The sequence below is a fragment of the Salmo salar genome, chromosome 12 (assembly GCF_965601325.2).
Source record: "Salmo salar chromosome 12, fSalSal1, whole genome shotgun sequence".
Classification (NCBI taxonomy): domain Eukaryota; kingdom Metazoa; phylum Chordata; class Actinopteri; order Salmoniformes; family Salmonidae; genus Salmo; species Salmo salar.
Window position 1 is genome coordinate 17,452,807 of NC_138302.1, and position 19,694 is coordinate 17,472,500.

General features: G+C 46.0%; 1 protein-coding gene across 1 annotated transcript in view; it reads right to left on the minus strand.

Annotated features, from left to right (window-relative positions):
- Window positions 1–639: 639 nt before the first annotated feature.
- LOC106591784 (lysyl oxidase homolog 4) overlaps window positions 640–19,694 on the minus strand; it is a 39,581-nt gene continuing 20,526 nt past the window's right edge. Inside the window, exons 6-12 of the mRNA XM_082958646.1 lie at window positions 17,788–17,955; window positions 16,604–16,766; window positions 16,194–16,437; window positions 14,508–14,623; window positions 10,660–10,796; window positions 3,919–4,030; window positions 640–3,287 (exon numbers count right to left, since the gene is read on the minus strand). Of these exons, the coding sequence (XP_082814772.1) occupies window positions 3,217–3,287; window positions 3,919–4,030; window positions 10,660–10,796; window positions 14,508–14,623; window positions 16,194–16,437; window positions 16,604–16,766; window positions 17,788–17,955 (1,011 nt within the window). The 3' untranslated portion in view covers window positions 640–3,216. The remainder of the gene's footprint in view (window positions 3,288–3,918; window positions 4,031–10,659; window positions 10,797–14,507; window positions 14,624–16,193; window positions 16,438–16,603; window positions 16,767–17,787; window positions 17,956–19,694) is intronic.

The window sequence follows — 19,694 nt, forward strand, 5'->3', positions numbered from 1 at the left end:
AAACGGACTCAAGTTGCTCTGCCAGTCTATATCCTCTGTGATGCTTCTCCAGTTAATGTAATGACCAGGGTCGTATTCATTAGTGCATAACGTTTTGCAACGGAAATCAACGATGTAGATTCCTCATTGGACAAGTTCAGTTTGCGCCTCGCTGTTTCGGTCTGTTTTCTTCCGTTTTGGCGCTGAATGAATATGAATCAGATGTGTTGCTTGTTTAATATACAGTAGGCCTGATGTGTATTCTTAGCCTCTGGCGGTTGTTTGTTTGAATATGGCCTAAATAAGCCTTTTCTGACTACAGCATTACAGCTATAGTTAGACACTGACTAAACTTAAACACACTCATCTCAGCATGCCGCAGCTAAAATAAGCAGCATATTGAGTGCATGCCCTAATTGGTTGAGTAGAAGCGGACAGATCCCAGTGTGTGTGTGTCTGAGGTTGGAAACGGCAGTAAAGCCTCTATGTTCCCTAGGTCATGATGGAGGTCATGGCTCTATATCCACACTGCTCTTTTTGAATAAATGAAAGGTTTCTCATGGTTTATTATGAGGAGTTTAAATGTACATTATATAGCTAATGATAGTATTAATCACCAAATGCTATTCACTCAATTGACCATGTACCAAAAGAGGCCTATCGTTTGGAAATCTGATGTTTATTGTTCTCTACCATTGCCAAGTGTCAGGTGCAGTACTTATTAGGTACAACAACCATCCCAAATGGCACCCTATTCCCAAAACATAGTGCACTACTTTTAACCAGAGCTCTATGTGCACTGGTCACAATATATCTACCTGTATTATGAGGTTCACTGGTGTTAAAACAGACTGATGACAGCAACTATAGAATGTATCGTAATAAAACATAAACAATACAAAACTAGCGTTGCAAAAACAAACAAAAAATCTGGTAACTTTTCCAAAATTCCCAGTTGTACGATTCCTATATTTCCCAGATTTCCTGCTTATTACTTCCTGATTCCAGGAATCTTCCAACCGGGGTTGCTGGAAAACCTGGGACTCGTGGGAAAGTTACCAGAATTTTGCAACCTTATGAAAAATACAACTACAAAAGGGACAAAACGTTTTAAGTCAAAAGTACATAATATTAAAGTATAAATTACAAACCTACAGGATGATACTCTATAGAGGTCATATAAAACTACATTTGCAATACATTACAATATATTTTTTTAAAGGCTAAACGTTAGCACCATGAAAAATACTTGTCAATGTAATTTCCATATAACAAAAAACACACCTTTTTTTTTTTTACAGCGAATACTGCATTTGTATTGCATAAATACTGCATTTGTGAAGTAGATATATGAAAGCACATGAAGGACAGTTTTTAAAGAAAGTAGGTGATCTGATTTGATGATGGATGGACAACAGGCAAGAAAGAGGAGGAGAAAATCTACCAAGGCCCGGTTTCCCAAAAACATCTCAAGGATCCTATGGTTCTAAGATAAACTTAGCCTCAAGATGCTTTTGGGAAACTGGGCCCTGATCAATTACTAAGGCTGTGGCCAGACAGGAAGTTTGTGTGAGAAAACTATGGCTTGAGCCAATGGTTTTTCAATAGAAGGCATCCGTTGATGGAAAATGGACAACCGAGATGATCGTCTTTCGAAAGAAAACACACAAGATCACGGCCTTTGTGCGTATGAAACTCCTCCAAAAATAGTTGACTTGAGTTGAACTTTTGACAGACAAAAACAGACAATAATAAATGCGAATCCAATTTCATACGTTTCCATGCGTCTGTTATACTATCTTATAAGATCATGACTGAGATTGAGAAGACAATAGACAACTTAAAGGTAGACTCAGCTATTTAACATACACTTACACAGATAGAAACATAATTCAAAATGTCTGCAAGCAGGAAGACACCCTTGTTGTTTACAAGGCCCTACTTCATAAACTTTCGTCTTATCTAACTTTGCTGTTGAAGTATAGACACCTGAGTTACCTAACCCATTCACAGGCTTGGTTAACTCTTGAGGTTCCTCGGATCTCCGGCGAGCTAGGTAAATATGCTTTTTGTTTTTAATGCACCTTATTGCTGGAACAAAATTCAAAATACATTTCATCTTGATGTTCCGGTGCCGTTCGAGCAATTTAAAATATTGATTGGGGTTTTATTTGTGGATGAATGTAACTGTTTTTATGGCTGATTTGTGATGTTTTATTTGTGCTTCCCATGACTGTGTTCTTGTATTCTAATGTGTATATACATATTTTGTGTTTAATGTGTATATCATACAGGGCGCATTGGTAAAGAGCCTTAGGTCCTCATTTTTTGTATGAAAATGTATGACAATGCCATCTTACTGAGTGTACCTTTAAACAAGGTAGCTTTGCCCCATTATCACTAAATAGGTACAACCATCTTATACAATATACACAGTTTGTGATTTGATAAACATATATGTAATACTCATGTACCTTAGTGTAACCTTCCTACATATTACAGGAGGCTGGTGAGGGGAGGACAGCTCATAATAGTGGCTGGAATGGAGTGAATGGAATGGTATTAAACATATGGAAACCACGTGTTTGGTGTGTTCGATTCGATTCCATTTAATTCCGTTGCAGCCATTACTATCAGCCCATCCTCCCCAATTAAGATGCCACCAGCCTCCTGTGCTACATAACCATAGTATGTCTGAATCTTAGGGAACTATCTTGTTGTTTTTCCGTCATTTCAAATCTGTAAATAACTCCATGTTGCGCATAATTTTTTGTTTCAAGACAAGCATCTCTACTTTAATCTAAATCCTGTTACCATGGTGACACCTGACACGTGACAGCTTGATACGGTTCGATTCCAACTGAAAAACGTGTCACAACTACCCAAAAGTCCTGGATACGTCTCTGTCTATACTCTCTCTCTCTCTCTCAGAGACATGGTTAGCGATGGTGAAGGTGCGATGATTGCTTGATGTTCAGGTGATTCTTTCTTTGACCTTTTCAGAAACAATTCCCCCCTCCCCTCTTCCTTCCTCCCCCCTCCCTCCCACAGTCCATTCCAACCCTGGCTTCCTGGTTCTCCTCCGGCTCCTCTCCCCTTATTGGGTAAGTTGAGATGAGCTGTGGTTCCAAAGCTCTGCCCTGAGAACTCCCATTGGTTGATTGGTTGTTCTGAAGTCTCTCATTCGTTGTTCTGTTGGATGGAGATCTCCCATTGGTTCTTCTGTTGTTCCGTTGGTTAGAGGAAGTTGTTGGTGATCTGACGCTGGTGCTCAAACAGATCCTCCACCTCTGGACTGTATGCATCACCTGAGAGGGAGGGAGGGAGGGAGGGAGGGAGGGAGGGAGGGAAGGAGGGAGGGAAGGAGGGAGGGAGGGAGAGGGAGAGGGGGGAGGGGGGAGGGAGGGAGAGAGAGAGCGGGAGAGTGACAAATATTACAATAACATTTTTGTGTGGATATGAAGTAGAAATTGATTGAGAGGAGTAATGGAGTGAAGGAGGGATGGAACTCCTGTGGTTGGTCAGTGTGGGTAGAGCAGCCCCCCCCCTCTCCTGTGGTTGGTCAGTGTGGGTAGAGCAGCCCCCCCCCTCTCCTGTGGTTGGTCAGTGTGGGTAGAGCAGCCCCCCCCCCCTCCTGTGGTTGGTCAGTGTGGGTAGAGCAGCCCCCCCCCTTTCCTGTGGTTGGTCAGTGTGGGTAGAGCAGCCCCCGCCCTCTCCTGTGGTTGGTCAGTGTGGGTAGACCAGCCCCCCCCCCCCCCCTCCTGTGGTTGGTCAGTGTGGGTAAAGCAGCCCCCCCCTCTCCTGTGGTTGGTCAGTGTGGGTAGAGCAGCCCCCCCCCCCCCCCCCCCCCCCTCTCCTGTGGTTGGTCAGTGTGGGTAAAGCAGCCCCCCCCTCTCCTGTGGTTGGTCAGTGTGGGTAAAGCAGCCCCCCACCCCTCACCTGCATGGCAGCCGAACATGAAGACCCGTCCTCCATCGTACTTGCAGCGACAACGCATCACGTTGTTCTGGAAGTCTGACTCAGCCATGTCCAACGAGGGGTTCACTTCAACCTGCAGGGAGGGACAGAGGACAAAGGAAGGGTGGGAGGGAGGTGTGTGTCAGATGTTTGTGTGTGTGTGTGTGTGTGTGTCAGGTGTGTGTGTGTGGTAGGTGTGTGTGTGTGTCAGGTGTGTGTGTGTCAGGTGTGTGTGTGTGGCAGGTGTGTGTGTGTGGCATAACGTGGGCGGTTACCGCTTGAGCTATAAGAGGAGGATGAAGTTGCCCCTAGATACTGGTCCAAGTTCAGCTTGACTTTTCTCCCTAATGGTTTCGGTTTAGAGTTGGTAAACTGATCCTAGATCAGTGCCTAAGGGAACTTCTATACGGAGTGGGTCTGTGGGACAGGGAGTAGGATGATGTTGTTCCTACACTGATCTAAGATCACTGATCCTAGATCAGTGCCTAAAAGGGCAACGTCGATACCCAGGAGACGATGACAACTATGTTTGGTTGAGCTAAAACTATCAGCCTATCATTAAGATGTAGTCATGGTAGGTTGGTTGGCATTGTTTTTCCATTCACTCTGTTTCCCAAACATAAAAACATGCATGTGACTTTTCCAGCCTCATGAAAGACAAAACCGACAGCATAATTCCATAAAGCTGCACTCTTTCATTTTCTACACTCCATCTTTCCATAAAAAATAAACAAATGACAATAAATCATAAAAGTATTCATAATTATGAAACATGTTCATTTAGTTTTCTGGTTAATTTGTTTCAAGCACTTTATATTTTCTCTTGGCAAGTTTAGAAGGCCTATAAGCACATATTTTATATGGCCTGTTTAAAACAGAATCATATTAACTTGGCTATATGCCCTGTGTAAAACAGAATCATATTAAGTTGGCTATATGCCCTGTTTAAAACAGAATCATATTAACTTGGCTATATGCCCTGTGTAAAACAGTACCATATTAACTTGGCTATATGCCCTGTGTAAAACAGAATCATATTAACTTGGCTATATGCCCTGTGTAAAACAGAATCATATTAAGTTGGCTATATGCCCTGTTTAAAACAGAATCATATTAACTTGGCTATCTGCCCTGTGTAAAACAGTACCATATTAACTTGGCTATATGCCCTGTGTAAAACAGAATCATATTAACTTGGCTATATGCCCTGTGTAAAACAGAATCATATTAACTTGGCTATATGCCCTGTTTAAAACAGTACCATATTAACTTGGCTATATGCCCTGTGTAAAACAGAATCATATTAACTTGGCTATATGCCCTGTTTAAAACAGTACCATATTAACTTGGCTATATGCCCTGTGTAAAACAGTACCATATTAACTTGGCTATATGCCCTGTGTAAAACAGAATCATATTAAGTTGGCTATATGCCCTGTTTAAAACAGAATCATATTAACTTGGCTATATGCCCTGTGTAAAACAGAATCATATTAAGTTGGCTATATGCCCTGTTTAAAACAGAATCATATTAACTTGGCTATATGCCCTGTGTAAAACAGTACCATATTAACTTGGCTATATGCCCTGTGTAAAACAGAATCATATTAACTTGGCTATATGCCCTGTGTAAAACAGTACCATATTAACTTGGCTATATGCCCTGTGTAAAACAGTACCATATTAACTTGGCTATATGCCCTGTGTAAAACAGAATCATATTAACTTGGCTATATGCCCTGTGTAAAACAGAATCATATTAACTTGGCTATATGCCCTGTTTAAAACAGTACCATATTAACTTGGCTATATGCCCTGTGTAAAACAGAATCATATTAACTTGGCTATATGCCCTGTTTAAAACAGAACCATATTAACTTGGCTATATGCCCTGTGTAAAACAGTACCATATTAACTTGGCTATATGCCCTGTGTAAAACAGAATCATATTAAGTTGGCTATATGCCCTGTTTAAAACAGAATCATATTAACTTGGCTATATGCCCTGTGTAAAACAGAATCATATTAAGTTGGCTATATGCCCTGTTTAAAACAGAATCATATTAACTTGGCTATATGCCCTGTGTAAAACAGTACCATATTAACTTGGCTATATGCCCTGTGTAAAACAGAATCATATTAACTTGGCTATATGCCCTGTGTAAAACAGAATCATATTAACTTGGCTATATGCCCTGTTTAAAACAGTACCATATTAACTTGGCTATATGCCCTGTGTAAAACAGAATCATATTAACTTGGCTATATGCCCTGTTTAAAACAGTACCATATTAACTTGGCTATATGCCCTGTGTAAAACAGTACCATATTAACTTGGCTATATGCCCTGTGTAAAACAGTAGCATATTAACTTGGCTATATGCCCTGTTTAAAACAGTAGCATATTAACTTGGCTATATGCCCTGTGTAAAACAGAACCATATTAACTTGGCTATATGCCCTGTTTAAAACAGTACCATATTAACTTGGCTATATGCCCTGTGTAAAACAGTAGCATATTAACTTGGCTATATGCCCTGTGTAAAACAGTAGCATATTAACTTGGCTATATGCCCTGTTTAAAACAGAATCACATTAACTTGGCTATATGCCCTGTTTAAAACAGAATCATATTAACTTGGCTATATGGCCTGTTTAAAACAGTAGCATATTAACTTGGCTATATGACCTGTTTAAAACAGTACCATATTAACTTGGCTATATGCCCTGTTTAAAACAGTAGCATATTAACTTGGCTATATGCCCTGTTTAAAACAGAATCATATTAACTTGGCTATATGGCCTGTTTAAAACAGTAGCATATTAACTTGGCTATATGCCCTGTTTAAAACAGTAGCATATTAACTTAGCTATATGCCCTGTTTAAAACAGAATCATATTAACTTGGCTATATGCCCTGTGTAAAACAGTACCATATTAACTTGGCTATATGCCCTGTTTAAAACAGTACCATATTAACTTGGCTATATGCCCTGTGTAAAACAGTACCATATTAACTTGGCTATATGCCCTGTGTAAAACAGTACCATATTAACTTGGCTATATGCCCTGTTTAAAACAGAATCATATTAACTTGGCTATATGCCCTGTGTAAAACAGTACCATATTAACTTGGCTATATGCCCTGTGTAAAACAGTACCATATTAACTTGGCTATATGCCCTGTTTAAAACAGTACCATATTAACTTGGCTATATGCCCTGTTTAAAACAGAATCATATTAACTTGGCTAAATGCCCTGTTTAAAACAGTAGCATATTAACTTGGCTATATGCCCTGTTTAAAACAGTAGCATATTAACTTGGCTATATGCCCTGTTTAAAACAGTAGCATATTAACTTGGCTATATGCCCTGTTTAAAACAGTAGCATATTAACTTGGCTATATGCTCTGTGTAAAACAGAATCATATTAACTTGGCCACAATACAAGCTCTTTTACAAGCCTTCATGCAGTAATGTTAGATAGGTTATGAAAGTTCCTGATAATATCATTGTGTTCTTCGCTGTTCCTAAGTGTGTGTGTGCCAGAGGCCAGCAGTGTTGGGTGACTGATTCCTAAATGACAGTGCAGTCAGAGACTATGACAGTGGGGTGGATGTCAATCAGAGACCGTGACAGTGGGGTGGATGTTAGTCAGAGACCGTGACAGTGAGGTGGATGTTAGTCAGAGACCGTGACAGTGGGGTGGATGTTAGTCAGAGACCGTGACAGTGGGGTGGATGTTAGTCAGAGACCGTGACAGTGGGGTGGATGTCAGTCAGAGACTGTGACAGTGGGGTGGATGTCAGTCAGAGACTGTGACAGTGGGGTTGATGTCAATCAGAGACCGTGACAGTGGGGTGGATGTTAGTCAGAGACCGTGACAGTGGGGTGGATGTCAGTCAGAGACCGTGACAGTGGGGTGGATGTCAGTCAGAGACCGTGACAGTGGGGTGGATGTCAATCAGAGACTGTGACAGTGGGGTGGATGTCAATCAGAGACCGTGACAGTGGGGTGGATGTTAGTCAGAGACCGTGACAGTGGGGTGGATGTCAATCAGAGACTGTGACAGTGGGGTGGATGTTAGTCAGAGACCGTGACAGTGGGGTGGATGTCAGTCAGAGACTATGACAGTGGGGTGGATGTCAGTCAGAGACTATGACAGTGGGGTGGATGTCAGTCAGAGACTATGACAGTGGGGTGGATGTCAGTCAGAGACTATGACAGTGGGGTGGATGTTAGTCAGAGACCGTGACAGTGGGGTGGATGTCAGTCAGAGACTATGACAGTGGGGTGGAGGTCAGTCAGAGACCGTGACAGTGGGGTGGATGTCAGTCAGAGACTATGACAGTGGGGTGGATGTCAGTCAGAGACCGTGACAGTGGGGTGGATGTCAATCAGAGACCGTGACAGTGGGGTGGATGTCAGTCAGAGACTGTGACAGTGGGGTGGATGTTAGTCAGAGACTGTGACAGTGGGGTGGATGTTAGTCAGAGACCGTGACAGTGGGGTGGATGTCAGTCAGAGACTGTGACAGTGGGGTGGATGTCAATCAGAGACTGTGACAGTGGGGTGGATGTCAGTCAGAGACTGTGACAGTGGGGTGGATGTCAATCAGAGACCGTGACAGTGGGGTGGATGTCAGTCAGAGACCGTGACAGTGGGGTGGATGTCAATCAGAGACTGTGACAGTGGGGTGGATGTCAGTCAGAGACTGTGACAGTGGGGTGGATGTCAATCAGAGACTGTGACAGTGGGGTGGATGTTAGTCAGAGACCGTGACAGTGGGGTGGATGTCAATCAGAGACCGTGACAGTGGGGTGGATGTCAGTCAGAGACCGTGACAGTGGGGTGGATGTCAATCAGAGACTGTGACAGTGGGGTGGATGTTAGTCAGAGACCGTGACAGTGGGGTGGATGTCAGTCAGAGACCGTGACAGTGGGGTGGATGTCAGTCAGAGACTGTGACAGTGGGGTGGATGTCAGTCAGAGACTGTGACAGTGGGGTGGATGTTAGTCAGAGACCGTGACAGTGGGGTGGATGTCAGTCAGAGACCGTGACAGTGGGGTGGATGTCAATCAGAGACTATGACAGTGGGGTGGATGTCAATCAGAGACTGTGACAGTGGGGTGGATGTGCCTAAACATGGCCCCCGTCACCCCACAACTGAGTTAGCATAAAACACACAAACGCACGCAGATACACAGGCATGCATGCACACGCACACACACACACACCACACACACACATACATACACGTTTGCTTGCACACATAGACACTCAGATACACACACACACACGTATGCACACACACACACACACACACACACACACACACACACACACACACACACACACACACACACACACACACACACACACACACACACACACACACACACACACACACACACACACACACACACAGAGACACAGAGACATACAGACACACTCCCTCGCTCACACACACTTTATTGTCAACTTAACTACTGTTGAATGAGGGTTTCCTTGGCAACCACATAACGATGCGGCAGACTGGGGCAACAGTAGTCTCGCCGGCCGCCGTTTGATCTCCCAACTTTATGACATGACGAGTGTGTCAGATGATATTCCCAGAAGGCTGAGTGTTCCAGCCCGACCAGCGCAGAGAGACCACATACAGACAGGCCCCTGTTGGAGTGATGGACTGGAGGACCACTCCCTCCTGTCTAAACAAATCTCTTTCATCTCTCTGCTATAAACTGATGAGAAATGATGTGATGTGTGGTGGGGCCGGGGCGTGTGGTGAACATTGTGGTGGTTTATTCACACAGAGGACCCAATCAGACAGTCGTTATGTTAGGGGTTGAAATAGAACAGCGGGAGGGATGCAGGGTGACGTGATTTAGGCTTTGTGATGTCACACCAGGAACAACGTTCTTTGAGCCATCTGATGACCAACTAGAAAAGCAGAGATGAGATAAAGATGGATAGAATGAAATCTGCTGCTGTGTCCTTCTCTATCCCTTCTACAAGTTGTTTCTCTCTCTCTCTCTCTCTCTCTCTCTCTCTCTCTGTCTCTCTCTCTTTCTCGCTCTTCTCTCTCTCTACCTCCATTCCAGAGTAAGGATACCCAGGGGTGAGGGGTGAGGGTGTGCCTGGTGGGTGAGACTCTCTGTCTCTCATCAGTGGTAATGTGCTGACAACGTCACAGTTTCCCTGTCACTGAGCCAAGCCTTTCTCTGAACAGTTCTACTAATGACAGGTTATCACTCCCCTTAATCACAGGTTCAATACATCCTTCTATTTTAAACCCACACTTTCACTCAAACTACCTCCAAACACGTGAACCAGCTGGACCGACACGTGCAGACGGAGCCAAGACCCATTTACGCTCCAATTCTAGTCTGTATCACAGCTTTTCATCTCTTCCTCCTGGTCTCCACGGTTACTGGAGCCAACACTTAGTCGTTCCTCTTCCAGAAACTAAAACACAGAGCTACATTTGCTTTCTTTTCTTAAAAGTATTCCATGCAATAGTTAAGAGGCCGTTGATCCATTGATAAAGCTTGCGTGTGTGTGTGTGTGTGTGTGTGTGTGTGTGTGTGTGTGTGTGTGTGTGTGTGTGTGTGTGTGTGTGTGTGTGTGTGTGTGTGTGTGTGTGTGTGTGTGTGTGTGTGTGTGTGTGTGTGTGTGTGTGTGTGTGTGTGTGTGTGTGTGTGTGTGTGTGTGTGTTCTAACCTGAAAGATGTACTCCCCAGGGCTGATGTCGGTGATGTCGATCCACTGACAGTCGATGTCATGGCGATACGTATCCCAGCAACCTACCTGGATACCCTGCTCTCCCATGTTGTAGCACGCGTAGCGCTTCTGGATACCTGCATGTTGCCATGGAAACACAGTAAGTGTAGGTGACGGTGACTAATCAAGTTGAAGATCAAGTTCAAGTTAAAGATTTGGATAAGCTCCAATTGAAGTCTATTGTCATGTGAGAGATCTATTTACAGGTGAGAGATCTATTGACAGGTGAGAGATCTAAGGACAGGTGAGAGATCTAAGGACAGGTGAGAGATCTATTGACAGGTGAGAGATCTAAGGACAGGTGAGAGATCTAGTGACAGGTGAGAGATCTAGCGACAGGTGAGAGATCTAGCGACAGGTGAGAGATCTAGTGACAGGTGAGAGATCTAGTGACAGGTGATAGAGCTCGTGACAGGTGAGAGATCTATTGACAGGTGAGAGATCTAAGGACAGGTAAGAGATCTATTGACAGGGGAGAGATCTAGCGACAGGTGAGAGATCTAAGGACAGGTAAGAGATCTTGTGACAGGTGAGAGATCTATTGACAGGTGAGAGATCTAGTGACAGGGGAGAGATCGATTGACAGGTGAGAGATCTCGTGACAGGTGAGAGATCTTGTGACAGGTGAGAGATAGCTGAGAGATCTAGTGATAGGTGAGAGATCTAGTAATAGGTGAGTTGATAGGTGTGAAAGTGCATGAGGGGACTTGTGGACTGTTTAGGGTTAGGCTAGGGGAAAGCCAGGGACCGGTCAAATTAGGGCAGGTAAGATAAGTGACACAGGTGACGTACCATCGGGGCACTAGGTAAGGTGACATACCATTGGGAGAGTAGATAAGGTGACGTACCGTCGGGGCAGTAGGTAAGGTGACGTACCATCAGGACAGTAGGTAAGGTGACATACCATCGGGGCACTAGGTAAGGTGACATACCATCGGGGCACTAGGTAAGGTGACGTACCATCAGGACAGTAGATAAGGTGACGTACCGTCGGGGCAGTAGGTAAGGTGACGTACCGTCGGGGCAGTAGGTAAGGTGACGTACCATCGGGGCAGTAGGTAAGGTGACGTACCATCGGGACACTAGGTAAGGTGACGTACCATCAGGACAGTAGGTAAGGTGACATACCATCGGGGCAGTAGGTAAGGTGATGTACCATCGGGGCAGTAGGTAAGGTGACGTACCATCAGGACAGTAGATAAGGTGACGTACCGTCGGGGCAGTAGGTAAGGTGACGTACCATCGGGGCAGTAGGTAAGGTGACGTACCATCGGGGCACTAGGTAAGGTGACGTACCATCGGGACAGTAGGTAAGGTGACGTACCATCGGGACAGTAGGTAAGGTGACGTACCATCAGGACAGTAGGTAAGGTGATGTACCATCGGGACAGTAGGTAAGGTGACGTACCATCGGGACACTAGGTAAGGTGACGTACCATCGGGGCAGTAGGTAAGGTGACGTACCATCGGGACAGTAGGTAAGGTGACGTACCATCGGGACACTAGGTAAGGTGACGTACCATCGGGGCAGTAGGTAAGGTGACGTACCATCGGGACAGTAGGTAAGGTGACATAGCATCGGGACAGTAGGTAAGGTGACGTACCATCGGGACAGTAGGTAAGGTGACGTACCATCGGGGCAGTAGGTAAGGTGACGTACCATCGGGGCAGTAGGTAAGGTGACGTACCATCGGGACACTAGGTAAGGTGACGTACCATCGGGGCAGTAGGTAAGGTGACGTACCATCGGGACACTAGGTAAGGTGACGTACCATCGGGGCAGTAGGTAAGGTGACGTACCATCGGGGCACTAGGTAAGGTGACGTACCATCGGGGCACTAGGTAAGGTGACGTACCATCGGGACACTAGGTAAGGTGACGTACCATCAGGACAGTAGGTAAGGTGACATACCATCGGGGCACTAGGTAAGGTGACGTACCATCGGGGCAGTAGGTAAGGTGACGTACCATCGGGACACTAGGTAAGGTGACGTACCATCAGGACAGTAGGTAAGGTGACATACCATCGGGGCACTAGGTAAGGTGACGTACCATCGGGACAGTAGGTAAGGTGACGTACCATCGGGACAGTAGGTAAGGTGACGTACCATCAGGACAGTAGGTAAGGTGATGTACCATCGGGACAGTAGGTAAGGTGACGTACCATCGGGACACTAGGTAAGGTGACGTACCATCGGGGCAGTAGGTAAGGTGACGTACCATGGGGACAGTAGGTAAGGTGACGTACCATCGGGACAGTAGGTAAGGTGACGTACCATCGGGACACTAGGTAAGGTGACGTACCATCGGGGCAGTAGGTAAGGTGACGTACCATCGGGACAGTAGGTAAGGTGACGTACCATCGGGACACTAGGTAAGGTGACGTACCATCGGGGCAGTAGGTAAGGTGACGTACCATCGGGACAGTAGGTAAGGTGACATAGCATCGGGACAGTAGGTAAGGTGACGTACCATCGGGACAGTAGGTAAGGTGACGTACCATCGGGGCAGTAGGTAAGGTGACGTACCATCGGGGCAGTAGGTAAGGTGACGTACCATCGGGACACTAGGTAAGGTGACGTACCATCGGGGCAGTAGGTAAGGTGACGTACCATCGGGACACTAGGTAAGGTGACGTACCATCGGGGCAGTAGGTAAGGTGACGTACCATCGGGGCACTAGGTAAGGTGACGTACCATCGGGGCACTAGGTAAGGTGACGTACCATCGGGACACTAGGTAAGGTGACGTACCATCAGGACAGTAGGTAAGGTGACATACCATCGGGGCACTAGGTAAGGTGACGTACCATCGGGACACTAGGTAAGGTGACGTACCATCGGGACACTAGGTAAGGTGACGTACCATCGGGACACTAGGTAAGGTGACGTACCATCGGGACACTAGGTAAGGTGACGTACCATCAGGACAGTAGGTAAGGTGACATACCATCGGGGCACTAGGTAAGGTGACGTACCATCAGGACAGTAGATAAGGTGACGTACCTTCGGGGCAGTAGATAAGGTGACGTACCGTCGGGGCAGTATGTAAGGTGACGTACCATCGGGGCACTAGGTAAGGTGACGTACCATCGGGGCAGTAGGTAAGGTGACGTACCATCGGGACACTAGGTAAGGTGACGTACCATCGGGGCAGTAGGTAAGGTGATGTACCATCGGGACAGTAGGTAAGGTGACGTACCATCGGGACACTAGATAAGGTGACGCACCATCGGGACAGTAGGTAAGGTGACGTACCATCGGGACACTAGGTAAAGTGACGTACCATCGGGGCACTAGGTAAGGTGACGTACCATCGGGACACTAGGTAAGGTGACGTACCATCGGGGCACTAGGTAAGGTGACATACCATCGGGACACTAGGTAAGGTGACGTACCATCAGGACAGTAGATAAGGTGACGTACCATCGGGGCAGTAGGTAAGGTGACGTACCATCGGGACAGTAGGTAAGGTGACGTACCATCAGGACAGTAGGTAAGGTGACGTACCATCGGGGCAGTAGGTAAGGTGACGTACCATCAGGACAGTAGATAAGGTGACGTACCATCGGGACAGTAGGTAAGGTGATGTACCATCAGGACAGTAGGTAAGGTGACGTACCATCGGGACAGTAGGTAAGGTGATGTACCATCGGGACAGTGGGTAAGGTGACATACCATCAGGACAGTAGGTAAGCTGACATACCATCGGGACAGTAGGTAAGGTGACATACCATCGGGACAGTAGATAACGTGACATACCATCGGGACAGTAGATAAGGTGACGTACCATCGGGGCAGTAGGTGTCCTCCAGACAGAAGCTGGCTTTGTGACCCTCAGCGATCTTAGTTCCATTCAAGGTCAGAAGGTCATAATGGGTGAACACCTCAATGCTGTGGTAGTGCCTGTGAGGAAGAGGAGAGGAGGAGGAGGAAGAAGAAGAAAAACAGAGGTTATCAATGCTATTCAACATGAAGAGATTGGAGAACAGTTAACAGACACAATAACAATAGCACTGAAAGCTTGTTTGCTTGTCTGTTGTGTGAGGAAGAGTAGGAGGATGATGATATGTTTTTCTACTGTTGTTGTTTGTCTGGTGTGTGACTTACAGTAAAGCAATACATATATCAAAGGAAATCTTGCCTACGTTCATTTGATATATAACACTGACAGACGGAGATTTTTTTTTTAAACACAGCTTTTTTTGTTGTGTAGCCGTGGCGATGAATATATATATAGACTACAATAGAAAAGAATATGAGACAATTAGAGATCTGTTTGGAACCGTTTGCTCTTTATCACAACCTCACGCTCCCAGAATAGAACCGAAGACTAAGACGCTGTGTTCGTCAGTTGGATTGGACCCTGCATAGTACTGCTGTGGTCAGGAGAGTGACCAGGTTGTTCTCACTCTGTCGACCGCAGCACAGCCACAACCACAGCAGTAAAGAACCATTCCACTTGGAAAGGTCACAGTCAAGACTGTTGACACGGTTGCTTCAAGAGGAAGGAGAACCAGGTCAAGAATAACTGTTCTTTGTTTAGTTGAAAATGCCTATACCACAACCCCTTATCCTTATCTCCTAAAACCACAACTACCACAACCCACCACTCTTGTCTCTTAAAACTAAAACAACCCATGTCTCTTAAAACTACAATGACCACAACTCCCTCTTCAGTACCTGTGACTGGTGTCAGGTCCAGGACTCTGGCAGCTTTAGTTCTGAATTCAGCCCATGTTCATGATCCCAGACAAGAACTACCACAATCCAATCCCCCTACACTTGTATCTTAAAACTACAACCACCACAATCCAACCCCCCTACACTTGTATCTTACAACTACAACCACCACAATCCAACCCCCCTACACTTGTATCTTAAAACTACAACCACCACAATCCAACCCCCCTACACTTGTATCTTAAAACTACAACCACCACAATCCAACCCCCCTACACTTGTATCTTAAAACTACAACTACCACAATCAACCCTCCTACACTTGTCTCTTAAAACTACAACTACCACAATCCAACTCTCCTACACTTGTCAAAACACAACTACCACAACAAATCTCTCTTAAAACTACAACTACCACAACCAATCTCTCTTAAAACTACAACTACCACAACCCACAACCCATGTCTCTTAAAACTACAACTACCACAACCAACAACCCATCTCTCAAAACTTCAACTACCACAACCAATCTCTCTTAAAACTACAACTACCACAACCAACAACCCATCTCTCTTAAAACTACAACTACCACAACCAACAACCCATCTCTCTTAAAACTACAACTACCACAACCAACAACCCATCTCTCTTAAAACTACAACTACCACAACCAACAACCCATCTCTCTTAAAACTACAACTACCACAACCAACAACCCATCTCTCTTAAAATTACAACTACCACAACCCACTACCCTTGTCTATTAAAACTCCCACAACCCCCCTTTTGAGTACCTGTGACACTGGTGCCAGGTCCAGGACTCCCTGGTCGCTCTAGGTCTGAAGTCGGCCCGGCCCAAGTTCATGATGCGTGAGGAGAATCGTAGCAGGCGTCTGTGTCCGTAAGGCCAGCTCATCCGGGCAGCAGAGGATGATAGACAGTTCTCCTCATTGGCACAGGTCAGGAGGTGCAAGGGGCGGTCCTCCAGGTAGGCTGTCTCCTGGACCAACTGGGCATCTAATACCAGGTCAGGGGCCGCTGTTGGGGGATCAGAGGTTAGAGGTTAGGGGTAAGAGGTTAAGGGTTGAAAGGTCAGCATGTGGAAGGGTCTATGTGAGTGTTGTTGAGGATGTGTGTGTGCTTGCGTGATCGTGCGTAGGTGTTTGTGTGTGTGTGTGTGTGTGTGCTGGTTGTAAGAACTCACTCTCAACACAGGTGACCCCAGCCGCCTTGCCCTCTCCTCCCCTGGGGCAGTAGACCTGTGTGTTCCTACGACACTGCTGTATGGACATCTCTGTACCGATGCAGTGGGTTCCAGTCAGAACCACCTCTGCTGCCTCCGGAGCTCCGGGCCAGTACCACGTCTCCTGTAGGACACACACACACACACACACACACACACACACACACACACACACACACACACACACACACACACACACACACACACACACACACACACACACACACACACACACACAGAGAGAACCATGAGGGCTGGAACTGAGTCAGTTGGTCACAGGACCAGTGCCAAACCCAAATCTTTTTCAGATAATGACTGGCTCTCATTACCATTATACATAATAGTTTCATTAACGGACATTATCACATTTCTCCACTCTCTCTCTCTTTTTCTCCCTATGGGCTTTTAACACACACACACACACACACACACACACACACACACACACACACACACACACACACACACACACACACACACACACACACACACACACACACACACACACCACAGACACCCTGAGTGAGTGAGTGAGTGAGTGAGTGAGTGAGTGAGTGAGTGAGTGAGTGAGTGAGTGAGTGAGTGAGACAGAGAGAGAGAGAGAGAGAGAGAGAGAGAGAGAGAAAAGGAGAGGGAGGGAGAGAGAGATAGAGAGAGGAAGAGAGAGAGATAGAGAGAGAGGGAGAGAGGAATAGAGAGGGAGAGATTAAGGTTGACCTAATAGGTGGTAGGATTATATTACAAAGCAGCATCGCCGAGAGAGACAGAGACAGAGAGAGAGAGAGAGAGAGAGAGAGAGACAGAGACAGAGATAGAGACAGAGACAGAGACAGAGACAGAGACAGAGACAGAGAGACAGAGACCAAAAGGCCAGGAGGGAAATCCTATCACAATAGTGTCCCCTCTACAAACTGATCAATTGTGTGTGCACCACAGGAGGCTGGTGAGTGGAGGACGGCTCATAATAGTGGCAGGAAGGAAGCAAATGGAATGGCATCAAACACCAGGAAACCATGTTTGATGTATTTGACCATTCCACTGATTCCCATCCTCCCCAATTAAGGTGCCACCAACCTCCTGTGTGTATGTGTGTGTGTGTGCACGTTTGTACATTTGCGTGCCTCCATGTTCATTTTGTTCATCACCTGGTGTGCTCTGTTTGCAAAGCCGTAGCCCAGCTGTCTGCACACCACCATGGCCTCGTTGATGCCCCAGTTCTCACTGCAGACGGCCCCCCAGCGCTGCACTCCTCCCACCTCCATCAGCACCTCCACACGCCCCTCTGCAGGCTCCCTGCCCCCCGCCAACCGCACCTGGCACAGACGGGTTAGAGACACTTCATAGACACTTCATAGACACTTCATAGACACTTCATAGACACTATAAATTCCTATTACCACTTTGTAAACACTAATGAATACATTTTGTGATTGTGTGAGTAAGCTGGTGTGGGGTATGGGTAAGCGTGTGTGTGTGTGTGTGTGTGTGTGTGTGTGTGTGTGTGTGTGTGTGTGTGTGTGTGTGTGTGTGTGTGTGTGTGTGTGTGTATCTCTGTCTCAGTGTGTGTTTCACAGTGTGTATCTCTGTCTCAGTGTGTGTGTGTGTGTGTGTGTGTGTATCTCTGTCTCAGTGTGTGTTTCACCGTGTATATCTCTGTCTCAGTGTGTGTTTCACAGTGTGTATCTCTGTCTCAGTGTGTGTGTGTGTGTGTGTGTGTGTGTGTGTGTGTGTGTGTGTGTGTGTGTGTGTGTGTGTGTGTGTGTGTGTGTGTGTGTGTGTGTGTGTATCTCTGCCTCAGTTTGTGTTTCACCGTGTATATCTCTGTCTCAGTGTGTGTGTGTGTGTGTGTGTGTGTGTGTGTGTGTGTGTGTGTGTGTGTGTGTGTGTGTGTGTGTGTGTGTGTGTGTGTATGTGTGTATCTCTGCCTCAGTTTGTGTTTCACCGTGTATATCTCTGTCTCAGTGTGTGTGTGTGTGTGTGTGTGTGTGTGTGTGTGTGTGTGTGTGTGTGTGTGTGTGTGTGTGTGTGTGTGTGTGTGTGTGTGTGTGTGTATCTCTGTCTCAGTGTGTGTGTGTGTGTGTGTGTGTGTGTGTATCTCTGTCTCAGTGTGTATCTCTGTCTCAGTGTGTATCTCTGTCTCAGTGTGTATCTCTGTCTCAGTGTGTGTGTGTATCTCTGTCTCAGTGTATCTCTGTCTCAGTGTGTGTGTGTGTGTATCTCTGTCTCAGTGTGTATCTCTGTCTCCGTGTGTATCTCTGTCTCAGTGTGTGTGTGTGTGTGTGTGTATCTCTGTCTCAGTGTGTATCTCTGTCTCAGTGTGTATCTCTGTCTCAGTGTGTGTGTGCGTGTATCTCTGTCTCAGTGTGTATCTCTGTCTCAGTGTGTATCTCTGTCTCAGTCTGTGTGTGTGTGTGTATCTCTGTCTCAGTGTGTATCTCTGTCTCAGTGTGTATCTCTGTCTCAGTGTGTGTGTGTGTATCTCTGTCTCAGTGTGTATCTCTGTCTCAGTGTGTATCTCTGTCTCAGTGTGTATCTCTGTCTCAGTGTGTATCTCTGTCTCAGTGTGTGTGTGTGTGTGTGTGTGTGTGTGTGTATCTCTGTCTCAGTGTGTATCTCTGTCTCAGTGTGTATCTCTGTCTCAGTGTGTGTGTGTGTGTGTGTATCTCTGTCTCAGTGTATCTCTGTCTCAGTGTGTATCTCTGTCTCAGTGTGTATCTCTGTCTCAGTGTGTATCTCTGTCTCAGTGTGTATCTCTGTCTCAGTGTGTGTGTGTGTGTGTATCTCTGTCTCAGTGTGTATCTCTGTCTCAGTGTGTATCTCTGTCTCAGTGTGTGTGTGTGTGTGTATCTCTGTCTCAGTGTGTATCTCTGTCTCAGTGTGTATCTCTGTCTCAGTGTGTATCTCTGTCTCAGTCTGTATCTCTGTCTCAGTGTGTATCTCTGTCTCAGTGTGTGTGTGTGTGTGTGTATCTCTGTCTCAGTGTATCTCTGTCTCAGTGTGTATCTCTGTCTCAGTGTGTATCTCTGTCTCAGTGTGTATCTCTGTCTCAGTG